This window comes from Tyto alba, unplaced genomic scaffold (assembly GCF_018691265.1).
Source record: "Tyto alba isolate M040663 unplaced genomic scaffold, T.alba_DEE_v4.0 Super-Scaffold_10, whole genome shotgun sequence".
In the NCBI taxonomy this organism is placed as follows: domain Eukaryota; kingdom Metazoa; phylum Chordata; class Aves; order Strigiformes; family Tytonidae; genus Tyto; species Tyto alba.
The window spans coordinates 18,320,478-18,338,182 of NW_024881262.1; the positions used below are offsets into that span (position 1 = coordinate 18,320,478).

At 36.1% G+C, this 17,705-nt stretch overlaps 1 protein-coding gene across 5 annotated transcripts in view; it reads left to right on the forward strand.

Moving 5' to 3' along the window:
- Window positions 1–16,597, forward strand: part of TRIP12 (thyroid hormone receptor interactor 12) — an 85,174-nt gene extending 68,577 nt beyond the window's left edge. For all 5 annotated transcript variants that reach the window (XM_042793253.1, XM_042793256.1, XM_042793260.1 and 2 more), the window contains 15 exons: window positions 88–161; window positions 258–457; window positions 1,234–1,361; window positions 1,655–1,806; window positions 2,253–2,395; window positions 3,666–3,822; window positions 4,953–5,051; window positions 5,591–5,705; window positions 5,972–6,126; window positions 6,623–6,787; window positions 7,995–8,159; window positions 11,787–11,900; window positions 13,708–13,802; window positions 13,993–14,096; window positions 15,154–16,597. In XM_042793253.1, coding sequence (XP_042649187.1) covers window positions 88–161; window positions 258–457; window positions 1,234–1,361; window positions 1,655–1,806; window positions 2,253–2,395; window positions 3,666–3,822; window positions 4,953–5,051; window positions 5,591–5,705; window positions 5,972–6,126; window positions 6,623–6,787; window positions 7,995–8,159; window positions 11,787–11,900; window positions 13,708–13,802; window positions 13,993–14,096; window positions 15,154–15,350 — 2,063 coding nt within the window. In that variant the 3' untranslated portion in view covers window positions 15,351–16,597. The remainder of the gene's footprint in view (window positions 1–87; window positions 162–257; window positions 458–1,233; window positions 1,362–1,654; window positions 1,807–2,252; window positions 2,396–3,665; window positions 3,823–4,952; window positions 5,052–5,590; window positions 5,706–5,971; window positions 6,127–6,622; window positions 6,788–7,994; window positions 8,160–11,786; window positions 11,901–13,707; window positions 13,803–13,992; window positions 14,097–15,153) is intronic.
- Window positions 16,598–17,705: the final 1,108 nt, after the last annotated feature.

Genomic DNA, 17,705 nt, shown 5'->3' on the forward strand with positions numbered 1-17,705 from the left:
TTTATAAAAGTCAGAGTACAAAAACATTGCTATGTTTTGCATATGAACAAATGAGCATGCCTTTTTTTTTTTCCTCTCTTGCCTCAGGCTATGGACGAGTTAGAGAAGATGATGAGGATAGTGATGATGATGGGTCTGATGAAGAAATAGATGAATCTTTGGTAAGCTTTTGCTCCGAGGGTGATAGTGTGGGGAGAGGCTTAAAAAAAAGCTAGCAACAAGTTTCCTAACTTGTATGGGTTTTTTGTTTTGTTCAGGCTGCTCAATTCTTAAATTCAGGGAATGTGAGACATAGACTGCAATTTTACATTGGAGATCACTTGCTGCCATACAATATGACTGTGTATCAAGCAGTTAGGCAGTACAGTTTGCAAGCTGAGGAGGAGAGGGAGTCTACAGATGATGAAAGCAACCCATTAGGAAGAGCTGGGATTTGGACAAAAACGCATACTATTTGGTAAGTTGGCTAGAGAAATGAGGGGACAACTGCTCCAGTTTTCTAGATCTATATACATAAAGAAAATTGGAATATAGCTGGTTTTCTTGCCCCTCCCAAAACTGTGAAGCTTTGAATTTCCTAATGTGATTGAGATACTTAAATCATAGTAAGAATTCATTGTTAGCCACTGACATTCCCTCTAGCTCATGAGCGAAGCTGATGAGCAAGAAATGGGGAGTCTTAAATGACACCTGCTGGGTGAAGAGGGACATCATTCATAATGTTAGGTAACTAACCACAAACAATAGATAATGTGTTTGCAGTCTACGACTAATGGTCCGCTTCATTCTGATTTTCGTAGTTGATTGCTGCGCAGGTATTTGTTGGCCATACTTTTCAAAGAGCAGTATTGAGCTGTGCGCCAAACATCTTTTTTTTTTTTCTAGAATTTAAATGTCTGACTCAAAAACAACCAACAAACCAAAACCTAGTTTTGGTGTGTGGTGTTTTTTTTTTCTTTTTAATATTCTTAATTTGTGCCTATACCTTCTGCTTCTTCCAGTTCATGGAGCCAGAAGGTCCCCATTGTTTTCTCCCCCTTGACATACTTTGCTTCTGAGGGCCTAGCTTCAAAGGCTGGGTCATATCCAAATGCATTGTTCTTGTCTTTCTGCTTTTAACTGTCATTCAAGTAAAATTCTTGTAATCAAAGAACTAACACTTTTATAACTGCTTTTGTTTCCATGTAAGTTAGTATTTCACAAACATGTTTTTAACTCTTAATTACGTTTTAGGTACAAACCCGTGCGAGAGGATGAAGATGGTAATAAGGACTGTGTTGGTGGTAAAAGAGGAAGAGCACAAACTGCTCCCACGAAAACCTCCCCTAGAAATTCTAAAAAGCATGATGAGCTGTGGCATGGTGAGTGTGTTGCCTTGCTAAGATGTTAAATTTGTGAAATTTCTGAAAGGATGGGGAGAAAAAAGCATTTGCAGATACTGTAGTATTTCTTTTAAAGCCAGAATAGTATAAGACAAGTAAGCATATATTGATGTGTGTATTAAAACTAAAAATAAGATACTTACTAAATTGTGTAACTAAACTGTTGTAGTTAAGTGAATGCCATGAGTAATACTATCTAGGCTCTCAGTAATTAGATCTTGGGAAGACCTCTAATTGATTTGTCTTGATAACATCTTCATTTTTCCTTCTAGATGGTGTCTGCCCTTCAGTATTAAATCCTCTAGAAGTTTACCTCATATCTATTCCACCTGAAAACATAACATTTGAAGATCCCTCATTAGATGTTATTCTTCTTTTGAGAGTTTTACATGCTATCAGTCGATACTGGTATTATTTGTATGATGTGAGTAGAGCAATTTTTTAAATCACTTTCATACTTGATACAGACACCTCTGTCCTGAAACACCACCTTCCCCTGTCTGCCTTCCCCCACCAAGACAGAATAATGTGAATATCATCTTCCCCTACATACTTCTGTAACTTATGGTAAGACAAAGGCTATAAATTCTTATAGTCAATCATAGTTCCTTTGTAGTGTGTTAAACACCTTTTCCATGCCTTCTCCTTCCTTAAGTTCAAAGAGCAACATTATTCCTGAAAGAAAATGAATAGTAAAAATCTACTCAGTCTGTCTTTCTTGACTTAGACTCTGTATGACCAAAGTGACAATGAGAGGTTGTTTTCTTGTGATGATCAGCAAATTAGAAATGTAAAAAAACCCTTAACAAAGGCTTGGTATTTCTTTCAGCACCTCTTTAACTAGAAGTATATTGTTTTTATTTGACACAGAATGCAATCTGCAAGGAGATAATTCCAACCTCAGAGTTTATCAACAGTAAACTGACAGCAAAAGCAAACAGGCAGCTTCAGGATCCTTTGGTAATTATGACAGGAAACATACCAACTTGGCTGACAGAACTTGGAAAAACATGGTATGAATGACATATGGTATAGTGTTTCCAATCTGAGTTCAGTAGGCCTCTGGGCTAGGCAGCCCAGGTGCATCATATGTTACAAGGCTTTTGAAAATGCTGGGGGAGAGTAAAATGTAGTCACCAAAGTCTTGCTAAGTTAGATGGATGAATGTTTACACATATATCGCATACCTTAAACCAGATACAGAGGGACAGACTAGCTGTGAAGCTTGGACCACTTCTTAAAGGAGTTCCTGAGTAATTTGAAGTTGTTTCATTGAAATAGTTCTATGTGATTTATTCAGGTCACTTTTTCTTCTGTTAAACTGCTTAATGGCATATTCAGTATGGTACCAATGAAAATATTTTCATAGTTACTGATATATTAAAAATTTCATAAAGCTGTATTCATAGTGCATTGTAATGTCTTGATACAGAGTATAAGCTGTAAAACTCTTGCACTTGAAAGAATGAGAAATAAGAACCGATTTGGATTTTTCAAGCATGTTAATTGAAGCAACATTGGTAACAATTGACTTGGAAATACATACTCTAGAGAAATTATTTGGTTTTTTTCCTTTTTAAAATAATACGTCTAAATTTCTTCACAAACATTGCAGATGAGTTGTATACTCTTATACAAACATCTGTAGCAGTATTTGTTCTGTAGAACTGCCTTTTCACTTAAATGTCAGTGGAGGACTATGCTGTTAACATACACGTCTTTGAGAATTGAAGAACTGATAAATTAAAATAAAAAATTTCTCTAGTATTCTTTCACAGATTATTTACAGTGTTTTTTGAAAATGGTGGAAGGTAGAATTCTGGTGCTGTTGTAGGCAGATTCCTGCCACGGGCCAAACCCCTCCCGTCCTCTCTCCCCCCCCTGCTATGGGAGGTTGAGCTACCTTCTTAAAATCTTTGGTCTGAATTGGATTTACTGATTGTAAACAGGTGTGAACAAATAAAAAAATAGTTACTTTTTGTTATGAACTTTGCATAGCCAAGGCATTCATCTATTGTGAGCTATTTTTCTGGAAGAGTTAGATGTTTATGGAATTTTTTTGTGGTTCCATCTTACATTAAATTCCATCACTGGACTCCTGGTCATAGGCACTGTACCTAAAACTAGAGTGTGTTCTGGAAGGCTTCCTTTGGAGGCTGCTTTCACCACAGTGTTTAATGAAGTACTGATATCAGGCATGTAACATTTCTATTATGTTTTAATCTAAACTATAGTCATAGATGCTAATTGGAACCCAGCTAACTAATCCAATGCTCTTTACAGCCCATTCTTCTTTCCATTTGATACCCGTCAAATGCTGTTTTATGTAACTGCTTTTGATCGTGATCGAGCCATGCAAAGACTACTGGACACCAATCCAGAAATCAATCAATCAGATTCTCAGGATAGCAGAGTGGCACCACGACTGGACAGGAAAAAAGTACGTTTATCTTGTTTGAAAATGTAATGAATTATCTGTTATTTTTTATATTGTCTATAGGAATATCATTGTGAGCAAGATTTATCTATAAAACTTGGTTTTGGTAGTGTACAGGTGAAAGGGAGGTTTGTTTTTACTTATTTAAAAGCCCCCGAGTAGAAAGCACAATGTGTTCGAGGTGTCTGCCACGAGGTGGCAGCAGGGGCTAGAGTATGCTACACTGCTTTCTCACATCCTGCTTAATTTTGGAGTCTACATAATTTCTGAAAATATACTCCAAGAATTAACTTAAAGTTTTAGGTTATATTAGTGATATTTCCATATATTAGCTTGTAAACATCTATTTTGCTTTATGTAGAATTTCAGAATTCAATCAGTAGGATTTAGACTGTTAAGTGTTAGCTAAATAAACAAAAATGTCCATGTTTTCTGGGAGAATATTGAACCTTCTGTCACAACATAGTAAAACTAAACTGTGGCTGTTTTAAATTGAGGGAGTCTTGGGTGTCTGCCTTGAGTCTGGAGAGGTGTTAACTTAGCTTAAGATCTGTGTGGTGTAGATCTGCTGTATTATCTTGAATACTTCTGGGGGAAAAGTCAAGAGACATGAGGGTCTAGTTAAACTAGAATATAGCTTCCAATATATAGGAATCCCAGTGCCAGTGTGTGGGGGCTTTTTTTTTTTTTTTGGCTGATTTGGGCGTTTGTTTTTTTGAAACATGCCACTTTATCTACTTAGAGAATCCACAAGGGCAGGGTATAGAACTATTCTTTTAGGCTGTTGGATTTTGACATCTTTATTTTGTGTTTTCTTCACGGTATGTAACATCACATGACAACATTTCTCTGCTATAGTCCTACTACCAGATTCTTGGCAAGAGTAGTACCTATTAGTTATACAGATACAAATGTAAGGCATTGATTTTTCATTTTATATCAAACACTTCAGTCAGTTTTCATACAGAAGCAAGAATTATTTTATCAAAGTATAAGCTTACAAATTGTTGAACTGTGGAACTATTAGCATGGGGTGGAAAAACTTGCATAACTAATTTTTATCCTGTTTAACTGCCTTGGGAGCTGGGACTTACAGACATAATTTCACTACTTAAAACTTCTCTAATGTGTAGCGCACTGTGAACAGAGATGAGCTGTTGAAACAGGCAGAATCTGTGATGCAGGATCTAGGCAGTTCAAGAGCCATGTTGGAAATCCAGTATGAGAATGAAGTAAGTAATATCAATGCAGTCTAATTTAACCCCTTTTTACTGAAGATTAATACAAAAAAGCTACAATTTTCCTTGAATGACATGGTCAAACTCTTGGTCCTTCCCATTGCTGGTGCCACAAAATTTTGTGTATTAACTATCCCTAATCCACTTGGTTGTGATTCTTAGTTGCTAGGAGAAACTCTTTCTGACCTACTAAATTTTATAATCAGTTTTATTCTGCAGAGCACATGTTTTTCTAACTCTTAAGCAAACAGCTGTGTGCTTTTCCTCTATAATATGTTTAGGTGGTTAATGCTTATATTATGCTGTTATTCCCTCTGATATGTGTTCTTTCCAAACTGTCTCAGTTGTATTGTAAATGTTGGCATAGTTAGGTTTTCTAGATGCTTTTTGCAATGCAGTCTTCTTTATAGCCATTAATGTACCATAGTTCTCAGACTAAATAAAGATTTTGATATTCAAACTGACCTAATAGACATTATTTATTTATTTATCTCATTCCCCCTCCACTCCCCACACCCTCCCTCCCCCTGAAGGTTGGCACAGGCCTGGGCCCCACGCTAGAGTTCTATGCACTTGTATCTCAGGAACTACAGAGAGCGGACTTAGGCCTTTGGAGGGGAGAAGAAGTGACTTTAGCCAATCCAAAAGGTAAATATTCTACTACCCGAACTTCCAATACTGATCTAATATTGAATGGATTCTAAGTTGAATTTAATTACTTGAATGGTTCTGATTGAAAAAGCACCTCAGTTTGTGATCAGATAATACACCTCATGATAGTGCGTGCTTATCTTTGGGGTGTTTTTATTCCATAGGAAGCTTTGGATTATGGTTATCTGATAACAGCTTTCAGACTTTTGTCTGGAATGAAACTAGCAGTGTATGTATCAAACTTTTTCTTTCTTCCTCAACAGGAAGCCAGGAAGGTACCAAGTACATCCATAATCTTCAAGGCCTTTTTGCACTTCCTTTTGGTAGAACAGCCAAGCCAGCTCACATTGCAAAAGTTAAAATGAAGTTCCGCTTTCTGGGAAAACTAATGGCCAAGGCAATCATGGATTTTAGACTGGTGAGAATAAAATGGAAAATGTGTTTCTGAAGGGTTAAATGAAAATTCTAGTTCTGACTGTTGGGGGAAAAGATATTATTAAGAGTTACACGGAATTATTTTCAGCCTTAGCATTTTGGGGGAGTGATGCAGCTGAACTTTTGTGGGGTGGGAAGGGTAGTGTATGTTGAAGATCCTTTACCGTGGCTATTGAGACCATAGTGAAAGAAGGAAAAGCCGTTGTCTGCCATGGGTTGCATTCTCTCTCCATTCTTCTTTCAAGATCATTTTGGGCTTATTTCAGCTGCTAGCTTGCTGATTGCCTAGTGCATATACATCAGAGCAGTCAGCTGTGTTGCCTCAACTAAATTTCTCACATAAAACCAGTCAGACATGGTGTGCTGGTATGTGCCAGAACTATTAATTAGTAAATAGTATTCTAGATCTAGTCAGAGATAAAATAGCAGTAGATAACTTTGAAAGACAGTTCAATAATAAACTATGTTTCAATTTCCAGGTGGACCTTCCTCTTGGACTTCCTTTTTATAAATGGATGCTACGACAAGAAACTTCCCTGACATCACATGACTTGTTCAGTATTGATCCAGTAGTAGCCAAATCAATATATCACCTTGAAGATATTGTAAGACAAAAGAAAAGACTTGAACAGGACAAAACACAGGTGGGAAAGTAACCCTAAGAAGGGAAGAGTGCATCTTTGCACACATACGGATTTTATGAAGTAGCCGTAATTGAGAGTGTATGATAGTGTGTAATACTGATGGTAATAGTGATAATGGCTTCATTCTAATAAAAGGAGTAGTTTTAATGTTATTAAATGAGTGGTTAGTAATTATAACACAGTCTTTTTGTAATGCAGACTCTAACATTAGAAATTCATTATGGGATTCTTCTGTGTGATTAAGCACAGGCTAGGAATGGCTAAAACTGCCACATGTTTGCCTAAGGTAACTTCTTTCTTTGGTTCACTTTGAAAAGACTAACCAACTTCAGTATAAGAGGGGGGGGAAAAAAAATTCTGTCCTTGATTTGTGAACTTTAAAAAGGCTTGGCTGTTTTATTGGTTTAGTCCAATTCTCAGGTTTTAGAAGTGCCTTATGTGAGTTTTTTCCTTCCCCACTGAAGAGCTGTATGCAGAACTGGTGTAAACTGGCTTCATATGGAACATACAGGTTCTTTTATAGATACAGAAGGGTCTTAATTTTTCAAAGTTATCCATGCTTAGCTGAAAGTAGTACCATTGTCACCACTGTTGCAGAGTGGTAATAAAAGGTCTTTTGGCATGCGTGTTTTCTAGCATCCAATGTTAATAGATGGTAGGTGGTAATAACCCAGTTTATATTCTTAATACATCTGCTTTGTTAGTAGTGAAGCTATTGCAAGCTTGTGGGCCTTTGTTCCTCTTCACCTCACTGTCTCACTCTTTCCTTGATCACTGCTTTTAATTTCCCAACAACAGTTTGAAAAACATGAAACCTGAAAAATGTCAGTATGCATGCCGAATATGAACGCCATTAGCTATTCTAAGGAAAAACTGTAGCTTAAGAGCCTTAGCATATTACACATCTCTTTCTTTTGCAGTCCTATTTTCTAAATAAATAATATGCAAGAAGTTAAAGTAATTCTGAAATTGCTAGAAAAAGGTGTACTGTTACGATCTTTCAAGTTTATCCATTAAGAATATATTTGGTTTGTCTTGGTTTACTGTTATGTATGAAAAATATATAAAGGAAAGCAATGAGTACTGTAACTCTAATAATAGTATTATATAAATGTTTACTTATTTAAAAGTCCTTTAGAAGTCATAACTTTTGGATAAGCTAACATGAATTAAATGTTCTCACCGGTTTTCACTTCCGATTTTTTAGACCAAAGAAAGTCTACAGTATGCATTGGAGGCTCTGACTATGAATGGCTGCTCAGTGGAAGATCTAGGGCTGGACTTCACACTTCCTGGATTCCCTAATATAGAACTGAAAAAAGGGGGAAAAGATACACCAGTCACCATCCACAATTTGGAGGAGTATCTCAGAGTATGTAAAAGCAAAGCTAGAACTAAAACTTTATTCTTCCACACATTGCTCCCAAGTAGTCTTGTTTCCATATATATTTCAGTTCATTCTCATGGACTGGGCACAGCAATAATTTTCCTACTGGTTGCTTCTCTTCTATACTAGTTTATTATGACAGAAAAACTGAATCCTAGTCAGTGCACCTGACTTGAAAATTTTTGTAGCACAAAAAAGTCTGGTTTATATATAATGAAGTCATTAAAAGTATGTTTTCTTGGATAAAAGTGTGTTGTAATAAATGGAGTAATTTGAGCTGTGGACTTTCAGAATCTTTTAACAAGTTCCCACATCTGGCTATGATAAAAAAAATAGTTTCTAATAGTGATATAGCAGCTGCTACCCACATTTCAGTGGGCTTTGAACTGCTATAGTAGTGGAGTCAGACTTAAGAATAACATCAGCTCAGTTTGTGAGTCAAAATTAGAGCAGTAGTGTTTCTCTAAAAAAAAAAAAAAAAAAACAAACCAAAACAAAAAAACAACAAAACCACAAAACACCCCCAAAAAACCCAAAACAAACACAAAAAAACCCCAACAACAAACAAACAAAAAAACAACCAACCAACACACCAACAAACCAAAGTACCAAAAAGCCCCAAACCCTGGACAAAAAAGAAAAAGGTAAGGAACAGATAACAAAACAGTTCTATAATAAATTGGCAGTACACCTGCATATTGATTTACTCTTATGTCAGAAAACACATAAACCCTAGAAAAACAGAAGGGTGATACTGCTGAACAGAGGTGGGAAGCTGTTTCTACATAAGAAAGTGTTAAAGGGAATAAGTTAAAAACAGCCTGGAAAGGAGATGAGGAAAGACAGGAAGAATGCAATATTATCATATGAAGTCATGGGTGGGATGGGAGGTAAGAACGATGGATTGCATCATGAAAAAGCCGTTATTCCAATTCCTAAATAATGCCTTTTCTGACATGTTTGTCTGCTACCAGTTTCACTGAGAACTGTTCAAGCACTGATAAGAAACATATCTGATGTTTTGGTATAAATGATTCAGTAAGGGGCAAATAAGCTCCTGGGTATTAACAGACAACTTTGCAAAGTTGTTCCATAATCCTTACAACTGAATATTGAGCAGTTGCTCTTCATCTTCCAGATTCAAATTATTATGCTCATATACAGTTCCCATATCCTTATTTGTTGAAAGCAAATTCTGCCGATCAGGAATCTCTTATAAAATTAAACATACTTGGATATAAAGCTGTTTGGAGACTTGCAGAAGGGCAATGCCAACAACCACAATTGATTAGAAATGGCATTTGCAGTCTGTTTCCTGAGGAAAGCTGAGCAAGGTTACTTTCAACTTTCATACAGTTTGCAGTAATTTTTTTTTTTCTTCTAGGTAACAGGTATCAGGTATCTGATATGCTGAGAAAGGCTTGCAGACATCTCAGATGTCCTGTAGTTGTGCTACTGCAAGCCTCTGCCATTGTAAAGGAAAAGCAGATCACCACAGAGAGCTTGCTTTCCACTTCCTAAACAGCTTTTGGGACTCCTTTCTTTAAAGGACACATGTGCAGTCTTTCTATCATCGTCTTTATATTCCTACCTCATAGAGGAGACTTCAAACTACATCCCAGTGATTAGCATTACAGACTTGATGTGAAGGAAATAAAAAAGATTTCAAAGAGAGGATTAGTGTCTTCTGTATCACAAATATGATGAATTGTAATTTAGAAACAGTCTATTTGATTTATCAGCTAGCCTGTATAGCTCCCTATGGGTCGTCTGCCTTGCTCTTGAAAATATCATTTTCATTAAAATCTTGTGTGTGGGTTACCATTAAAAATAGTTTATAAAGCTGGAATATCCTACTGTTACTCTTCGTGCATCTCCTGCAGTTATGTCATTCCACTGTCCACCTCCCTTTTTCTCCCCACAGACAGTTCCCACAGGAGATACCTTTATCAGAAAGTAGAACTATTTCACCTACCAGTATAGTCAAAGACTTTATTGTGTTTTGTGTTGTGTGTGGGTTTTTTTTTTTTTTTTTTCCTTTCTCCCAATTCTCCCCTGTACTATGAAGGAAGAGGCCAATTTGCTTGTACTAAATTTGTGGACAAAAAGTCTCCGGAGTGCGTTTTTTTTGCGTAGCAATTTGATCTCCTCTGAACCCACAAGAATATAGTGCAGCTTATTTTTGCAACACAATCCTGATCATAAAAAGTAATCACAATTCTAAGTAAGCAAGTCTGCTTCTAGAATAGCCAGAGAGTATTCTACATTATAGACCACAGTAGAACAGCTTCTGTGCTGCTGTGCTTTCTAGCTTTCTCTTCAGTATTACAACCTGATGTGTGAAAGAAGGGCTATGTATCTTACCTGAAATTCAGTGCCTGACTCTTTTGTAGGAAAGTTTTATCAACATGTCCTAATAGGCTTTCATATTTTGAGAGCTTTCTGAAACAAGTAACTCTTCAATTATTGGGGCAGGATTAAATACTTGCTTCAGGAGTCCAGCGGTGTTGATGAGGTTTTTAATCATATTCAGATGCTTTTCTCACCATTCCAGGCCAGAGCTTTTAACACTTTTAAAAACAAGTAGTTGTGTAGTGACAACACATCTTTTACAATCAGCCTTCATTTCCTGCTAGAGGTGAGGGTATCCAAAGCAAGCATAACCACCAGTAGCACTAACTGACAAAAAAATCTGAACTTGACATGCAGTCTGCCATGTATGATATATTTCTTAATTTAGTGGAAAAATACGATCTGGAGGAGATTTAAAACAATTTTGGTCAAACACCACGACCCACCAAAAGCCTAGACTACCCTCTTACTGTCTTTTGCCTTACGATTTGTAACCAAATCCCAGTAGCATGAAATGAAATTATTTCCCTTTTCCCCATGTATTCTTATAATATTAAGCTACTTAGTAGAGTTTAAAAAAGTAACCTTAGTTTTTCTGCTGTATGTTAGAAAATGACCCAAACGTTTCCTTGGGGAAACAAATGTAATAATGCCAATGATGCTTTAAGAATTTCTGTTTCAGTTGCTGAAATTTAAATGGATGTGAGTGTACAGAGAGAACATCTAAATTGGGCTTGTAATAAGTCTAATAAATGCTTAGGTTTGTTTTAAAGTATTGTTCAATAGGTTCAGTTTAACCAGCAATTTTTAATTTATAGCCTTGTTTTATCAAAAGTAAAGACAAGGAAGTTGTTTAAATGCTTCATGAGCTGCGTGCTTAGGGTATTCTAAATAGCGGTGGTTTGAACCTGAAATGACTTTTGCTAATTTGCAGTGACAGACCACACGAGAAACTGATAAAGAAAAGCCCAACAAATGCCATGTCTGTTGCATTGCAGCAGCACTGCACTTGTGCACGTGCAGCATTATGAGCTTATGAATTAAGGCAAAATGAGGCAATGCTGTAGAGCAGCTCTCTGAATCAAAGTTCAAACTGCCACAACTACAGTGAGTATATGGCTAGGCTTCTGTAGAGGTGTTTTTCTGCAGCTGTAGTCTTTTGTTCAGTAGTGATCATTCCATGCTTCTTTTGTTCAAATGACTTTCTCTTCCCCTCCCCCCCCCCTTTTTTTTTTTCTCCCCTCTCTCTCTTCCCTGCAGTTGGTTATATTCTGGGCACTAAATGAAGGTGTTGCCAGACAGTTTGACTCATTCAGAGATGGATTTGAATCGGTCTTCCCTCTCAGTCATCTTCAGTACTTCTACCCTGAAGAGGTTGGTAAATGTGTTTTTACTGATGCTTTTATAACCTGATATCTATATGTATGAACAGTCTGAACCTATGTATGCACTGGATGCAGTACATTTGGGACAGTCTGATTACATTACATTTCTGATGCGTCTTAGTAAAACCTAGTGTCCTTTAAATTGCATACTTAAATGTTAATGATTCCCATGTTTGGCCATTTATTTGATGCTTTTATTATGAACAGATCCATTTTATTTCAAATTTAGTGTATCTAGCTTTTCTGAGAAAAGAACTTAAATGCATGTATGCAGGCTCTCTACATTGATATGGATACTTTAATTCCTTGTATTGCAGTACTTAAAAGGTATAGATACAGCTGTGGATGTTACCTGGATGGGCTATTAAAAACAAAAAAAATTAGCTCTTTAACAAAGCTTTAGACAGTAAAGAGGAGAATCAGAAGAAGGGATAAAGAACAAGGATAGTTCGTCCTGCCTTGTTCTCACCACCCACCATATATCACTTTCCTTGTAGAATTCTTACACTCTTAAGTGGACTGAACTGAAACAATTATAGTTGTCTGGACTATAAGAGGGAATGTTTTATTACTCTGCCTGTACTGAGTTTATTTGAAGACTGTACTTCAAAGGGTTTGTTTACTTTCGTAAGCTTATACCTCTGACTTCATGGAGAAATGTTAAGCATGCTCTGAAGCAGTGTGTTAGCTAAGCCTTTGTGTTACTCGTTTTTCTTGGTGCTCTGCAATGTAAGAGTCTCTTAAAGCTAAGATATGTAACTGGTTATAGTGATTCTTCTTCATGCCTCTCCACTGGTACTACTTTCAGAGTACTACCACCTCCTTTTTTTTTTTTTTTTGAACAAATTTAAGGCTAGTAAAAATGGCAGATTAATCTAGTTTCTGCCAGACTTCTCCTTTTTTGTGGTATATGTGATGCTGTTCTTCTTTCTTGTCATTGGCATGTTTTGATGCTTGCTTCTGCTTGGAAATGTTACAATACAGATACTAGTCTATCGTTAATCTATTAATATGGTTGGTCAAAGTTAAGCCATAGGAGTACTGGGAGACATCAGGTAGCTTTTCCTTGATAGAATATATGTGTATGATCTCATGTTCTGTTACTGATAGTTATCCAGATGATTTGAACCCTTTTACAAACTATTCGTACAGTTTTATAAAGAACTTGTAACAGTTTTTTGTTCATGAATAGAACAACTAAGTGTGTCAAATGCCTGGTTTTACTAAAGTTGAGGCTTTACAGCTCCTCTTGTATCCTAGAAGGACATCTCCAGAAGCCTTTAATATTTTGACTGTAGCCTGTCATCTCTACTTGTCTAAGTGCATAGAAAGAACAAACAAAAGAATTTAAGTACAAAACTGCTATTTGACAGATCCATCTCTATCTAATGATTAATTTTTTTTTCTTTCAAAGAATAGCTCAGAGTTCTAAAAAGCAAGTGTAAACACTTTGTTTTTCCCATTCCCCTAGACTTCTTTAAAAATGGTGAGATTTCCAAAATGTTAAGGCATTTTGGGTTCTTCAGTGTTAATTGTTTATTAGGACTGTCTCTGTTCTAAGATACATTCAGTATCTCATGTAGTAGGTTGTATGCAGAGTCAGGGAAGGAGGCTGTCACTGGGATGAAACTACTGCATTCAGAGAATGCGGGAGGATTGCTTGGGGTGGCTGAGGTTGTTTTGCAGCAATCCATTCCCAAAAGTAGAACGCTATAGTAGTAATTAGAACGGACAGTACTCGTTCTGCCTCAAGTTCTAAAGGGGAAAACTTACTTCCTTGTTTTTTAATTTTATAGTTGGAGCAGCTCTTGTGCGGCAGTAAAACAGACACTTGGGATGCAAAGACCTTAATGGAATGTTGTAGGCCAGATCACGGTTATACACATGACAGGTAATATAGTCTTCTTAAAAAACAAATGCTAGCACTAGAAAATACATATTTGAATAATCTTGATATACTGTTATTCAAGCTAAAGAAATAATATGAAATTTATTTGAAAATACACTGCAGTGAATATGAATCTGATGTAATTATTTTAACTATAAACAAAGCAATAGCTTTCCTTTTTTTCTCTCCTCAGTCGAGCAGTGAAGTATCTCTTTGAAATTCTCAGTAGCTTTGATAGTGAGCAGCAAAGACTGTTTCTACAGTTTGTGACAGGTAGCCCCAGACTGCCTGTAGGAGGTAGGTTTTGTTTATTACATACTGCTATAAATGAAATGAGTATTATTAATGCATTTCAGAATAAATGGATTATTCCAGTATAGGAAGAAATTACTTAACTGTATATTTTAGAGGTTCATACTTGTTTGACAGTTCTGCTTTCAGAAATGGCTGGGTAGACTTCAGATAGAATTCTCATAAACTTTCTGCTAATATGATACTTCAGTCAGTTGACTGTCTCCATCTTTAATTTATGTTACCAGATAAGCTACTGAAAGGCAAAAAATTGCTTAAGATTTGAATGAAACTGAAACCCCTTAATACTGTATTCCTTGGCCAGAGATGCATTAAGTTATGACAACAGTGAAATGATACATTGCTACCTGGAAACAATAACTTATTTTCTAGAAAGGAAACAAAGCTAGCATAGTGAGCAACTTTAATTTCTACCCCTTTTGAATTGCAGAATCTAGATGAGAGGCAATGAGGAAAACTGAGGAATTTGCTGTCTTTGATAGGGACCATTATAGAATACACATTTTACTATATTCTCAGCTGAACGTTTTGCAAGTAAAAACAGAATTTATGCATCTGTTCCATTACTTATGTTCTTTGGGGTTTGGGGGAAAGAGTTGAGATTTTTTTTTTAATGTTTTTAGAACTCTTTTGTGGAGAGATGGTGCAGAGAGGATTGAGGGTAAGGAGTTTAAAAACCATAGCTGGAATAATAAAAAAGGTAGAAAATCTCTGAGAATCTTAGAAAATGTGCATGAAATGAACAAACTCTTAAATATTATGATTGGAATAGGTTTTTTACACAAACAGAACACAGAATTAAAAGTAGGTGAGTCTAGCTTATTTTTTTTAATTTATCTTGGAAAACTAATCTACAGGCAGGATTTTAGGTGTTTTTTTTAGCTTGCTATATGGCCTTACAAAGCCATATTCTAAACTCTTAAAAATGGAGATGAGGTAGTCAGTTACGAGATGCGTGCTTGTCACTGTTAGATGTCTACAGTGTTAACTGTGGGTTTTCAAGAGGAACAACCTTATTCTGAATGTCTTTTCTCACTAATAGGCTTTCGAAGTTTGAATCCTCCGCTGACAATTGTACGCAAGACATTTGAGTCTACAGAGAATCCAGATGACTTCTTACCCTCAGTAATGACTTGTGTGAACTATCTCAAATTGCCGGACTATTCAACTATTGAGATAATGCGTGAAAAACTCTTGATAGCTGCGAGAGAAGGGCAGCAGTCATTCCATCTTTCCTGATCACAATCAAAAATGCAATGTCTGCCTGTTACAGCAAAAGAGAAACTCAATGATTCTTTTCTAAATATATCACCTGAGTCAAGGAAACGTGTTACGCCTTCTTGTTGTAGAAAAACGGCTTGCAGATTATAAACAAAGACACTTGGTTGATATTCATTAAAGGCCCCTATGGACTTAAAGTGATCAGGCCCTAAAAGTTGTTGTGACAAGGTTTCTTTAGCAAGTTCTTGTTTAAATTATCATTTATTTGATGAGTGAAGTTTTTAACTTGCTTTGCTGTGTGAAATTTAAAAAGGGATGTTTTTCCAGGCTGGAACAATAAATGTCGCTGTGCAGTTTAATACTGGGCTGTGTGTATCCATCTAGCTAAGTCTGAAGTTTTTCCTCCAAAGACAACTTTTGTACATAAGTACAGAAATTAAAATCCACCATGTATTTGACGAATCTAGTTTAGTAGACTAGTTCTGTGTATCCTCACCTGCCTCTAATTTTACCCATCCTCATGTATTGTCTGATGTGCAATTCACTTGGTTCTTTTTGTGTGCAACATTCAACAACTGTTATGTTTTGGTTAGCATGGGCATCTAATTGCTCCATGCCTCTTTCTCTGATTAAGATAATTTAAATTTTACTGAAGTCAAATATATATTGTCAATATAATTCAGCCTTTGTAACTAGGTAGAACCTTCCTTATAGCATAGTTTTACTGTAGTGGTAGGTTATAATGGCGACAGTCTTTACCAGTCGACGCTCTAAAGCTGTTTACACAGTCATTCAGGCAGCAAAAGCCTCTTACTAGAGGTGAGGAAGAATTACTTCTTTCATGTAGTTGAAGTCCAACAGCTTGGGCTGGCCAATGTGTATTGTGGTAAGGCCAGAGCATTTTGAATTGATGTAAAGTTTTTTAAAAGACAAATTAGTTGTTTAACTCCCTGTTTGAGTAAACAGTTTTCTTGTTCTTGATCTAAGTTCCTGGTTACTTTTGTAGTTTTTTCATTTGTTTTGTTTGTTTTTCTTTTTTTTTTTTTTTTTTTTTTTTCCTTTCCTCTTCCCCCTCCCCCCCCCCTCCCCCTCCCCCCCAGTGCTAGCTTGGAACAAACAGTTCAGCCTTTGTCTTTTGACACAGATAAAGCACCTGTAAGCAATGCTCTGTCCAACTGTTTTATGTGCTGATTTCTCAAATCTGCAATAATTTACTTCATCAGGTTAATGTTTTTACCTGAATATAAATAAAAAAGTTTGCTTCACCTTTTTGTTCATAGTTTTGTACTGTATGCATAAAGTTTAATTGTGTAAATTACTGTAATGCAAGTAAATCATCCTAAAACTACTTGGCTAACAGCCTGCAACTTGTGGATGATTTACTACTAAAACAAGACCTTTTAAGACCTCCAACTTAGAGGGCAATCTTTTCCTTTCTGTGGGTTCAAAAAACGGGCAATTAAAAATATTCCTGAGATGTACCTGCTATATAGTTCATCTCTATGAAAATGTGATAGTTAATTACTTTTATTCAACTTTGAGAAATCAAAATTCATTTCAGTGCTTAGAAATTGTTAAATTCTGGCTAATCAGGCTAGTATTTCCCCTAAACTAACAAGTTTTCTTTTATCTAGCTGAAGAACTTGTACTTCCAGAATATGTAATGGACATTCTTCCAGTGAACATTCACAGAATTACATGTGGTTGCTCATACCAGTGCCACTGAAATGTAATGCAAATCTGTCATGAGCATGAGTAGAATGTGAAATCCTTGCACAAAGAACCTGATAACTGAACAGTTTCTACTACCGTATTAAAATTGAAAGAAGGCGCTTCACACTGTACATACAATAATGGTAGCGCACAGTGCGGCATAGTTTTCATAAAACTTCAAGGCAGTGTTTAAACTATGGACTGGTGTTTAAATTGTTCTGATAACTTGATCAAACTGAGCACAAAAAAGTGTTTATAGTGTGTGGATAGCTATTTGTTCATTTTTTTAAGGTTCTATATTTTAAAGAAAAACTGACTTGTGTAAAAAAAAAAAAAAAAAAGAAAAAAAGCTAATATTTTGTATTAAAATATCATGTGTATTGATATTTTTTTTTACCCATGTTGTCTCCCTCTAGAATCTGGCTTTCATTGACTTTGAAATTTTGAGGAGCTTTCAGATTTTATATGTAGCCATTGTGTAACTGTTTCAGTGGGAAAATAAGTTGTTGGTTGCCTGTTTAAAAAGGAAGGAAAAAACAAGTACCTGTGGTGATAATTTTTGTTGTGCTGGTTGTCATTTTCAGCACAGACTAAGGCTGTAGTTGGCTTGAAAACTGGATAAAACCCTTTTGGGTGACAGTGTTTTGTTGTTTTTTGGGG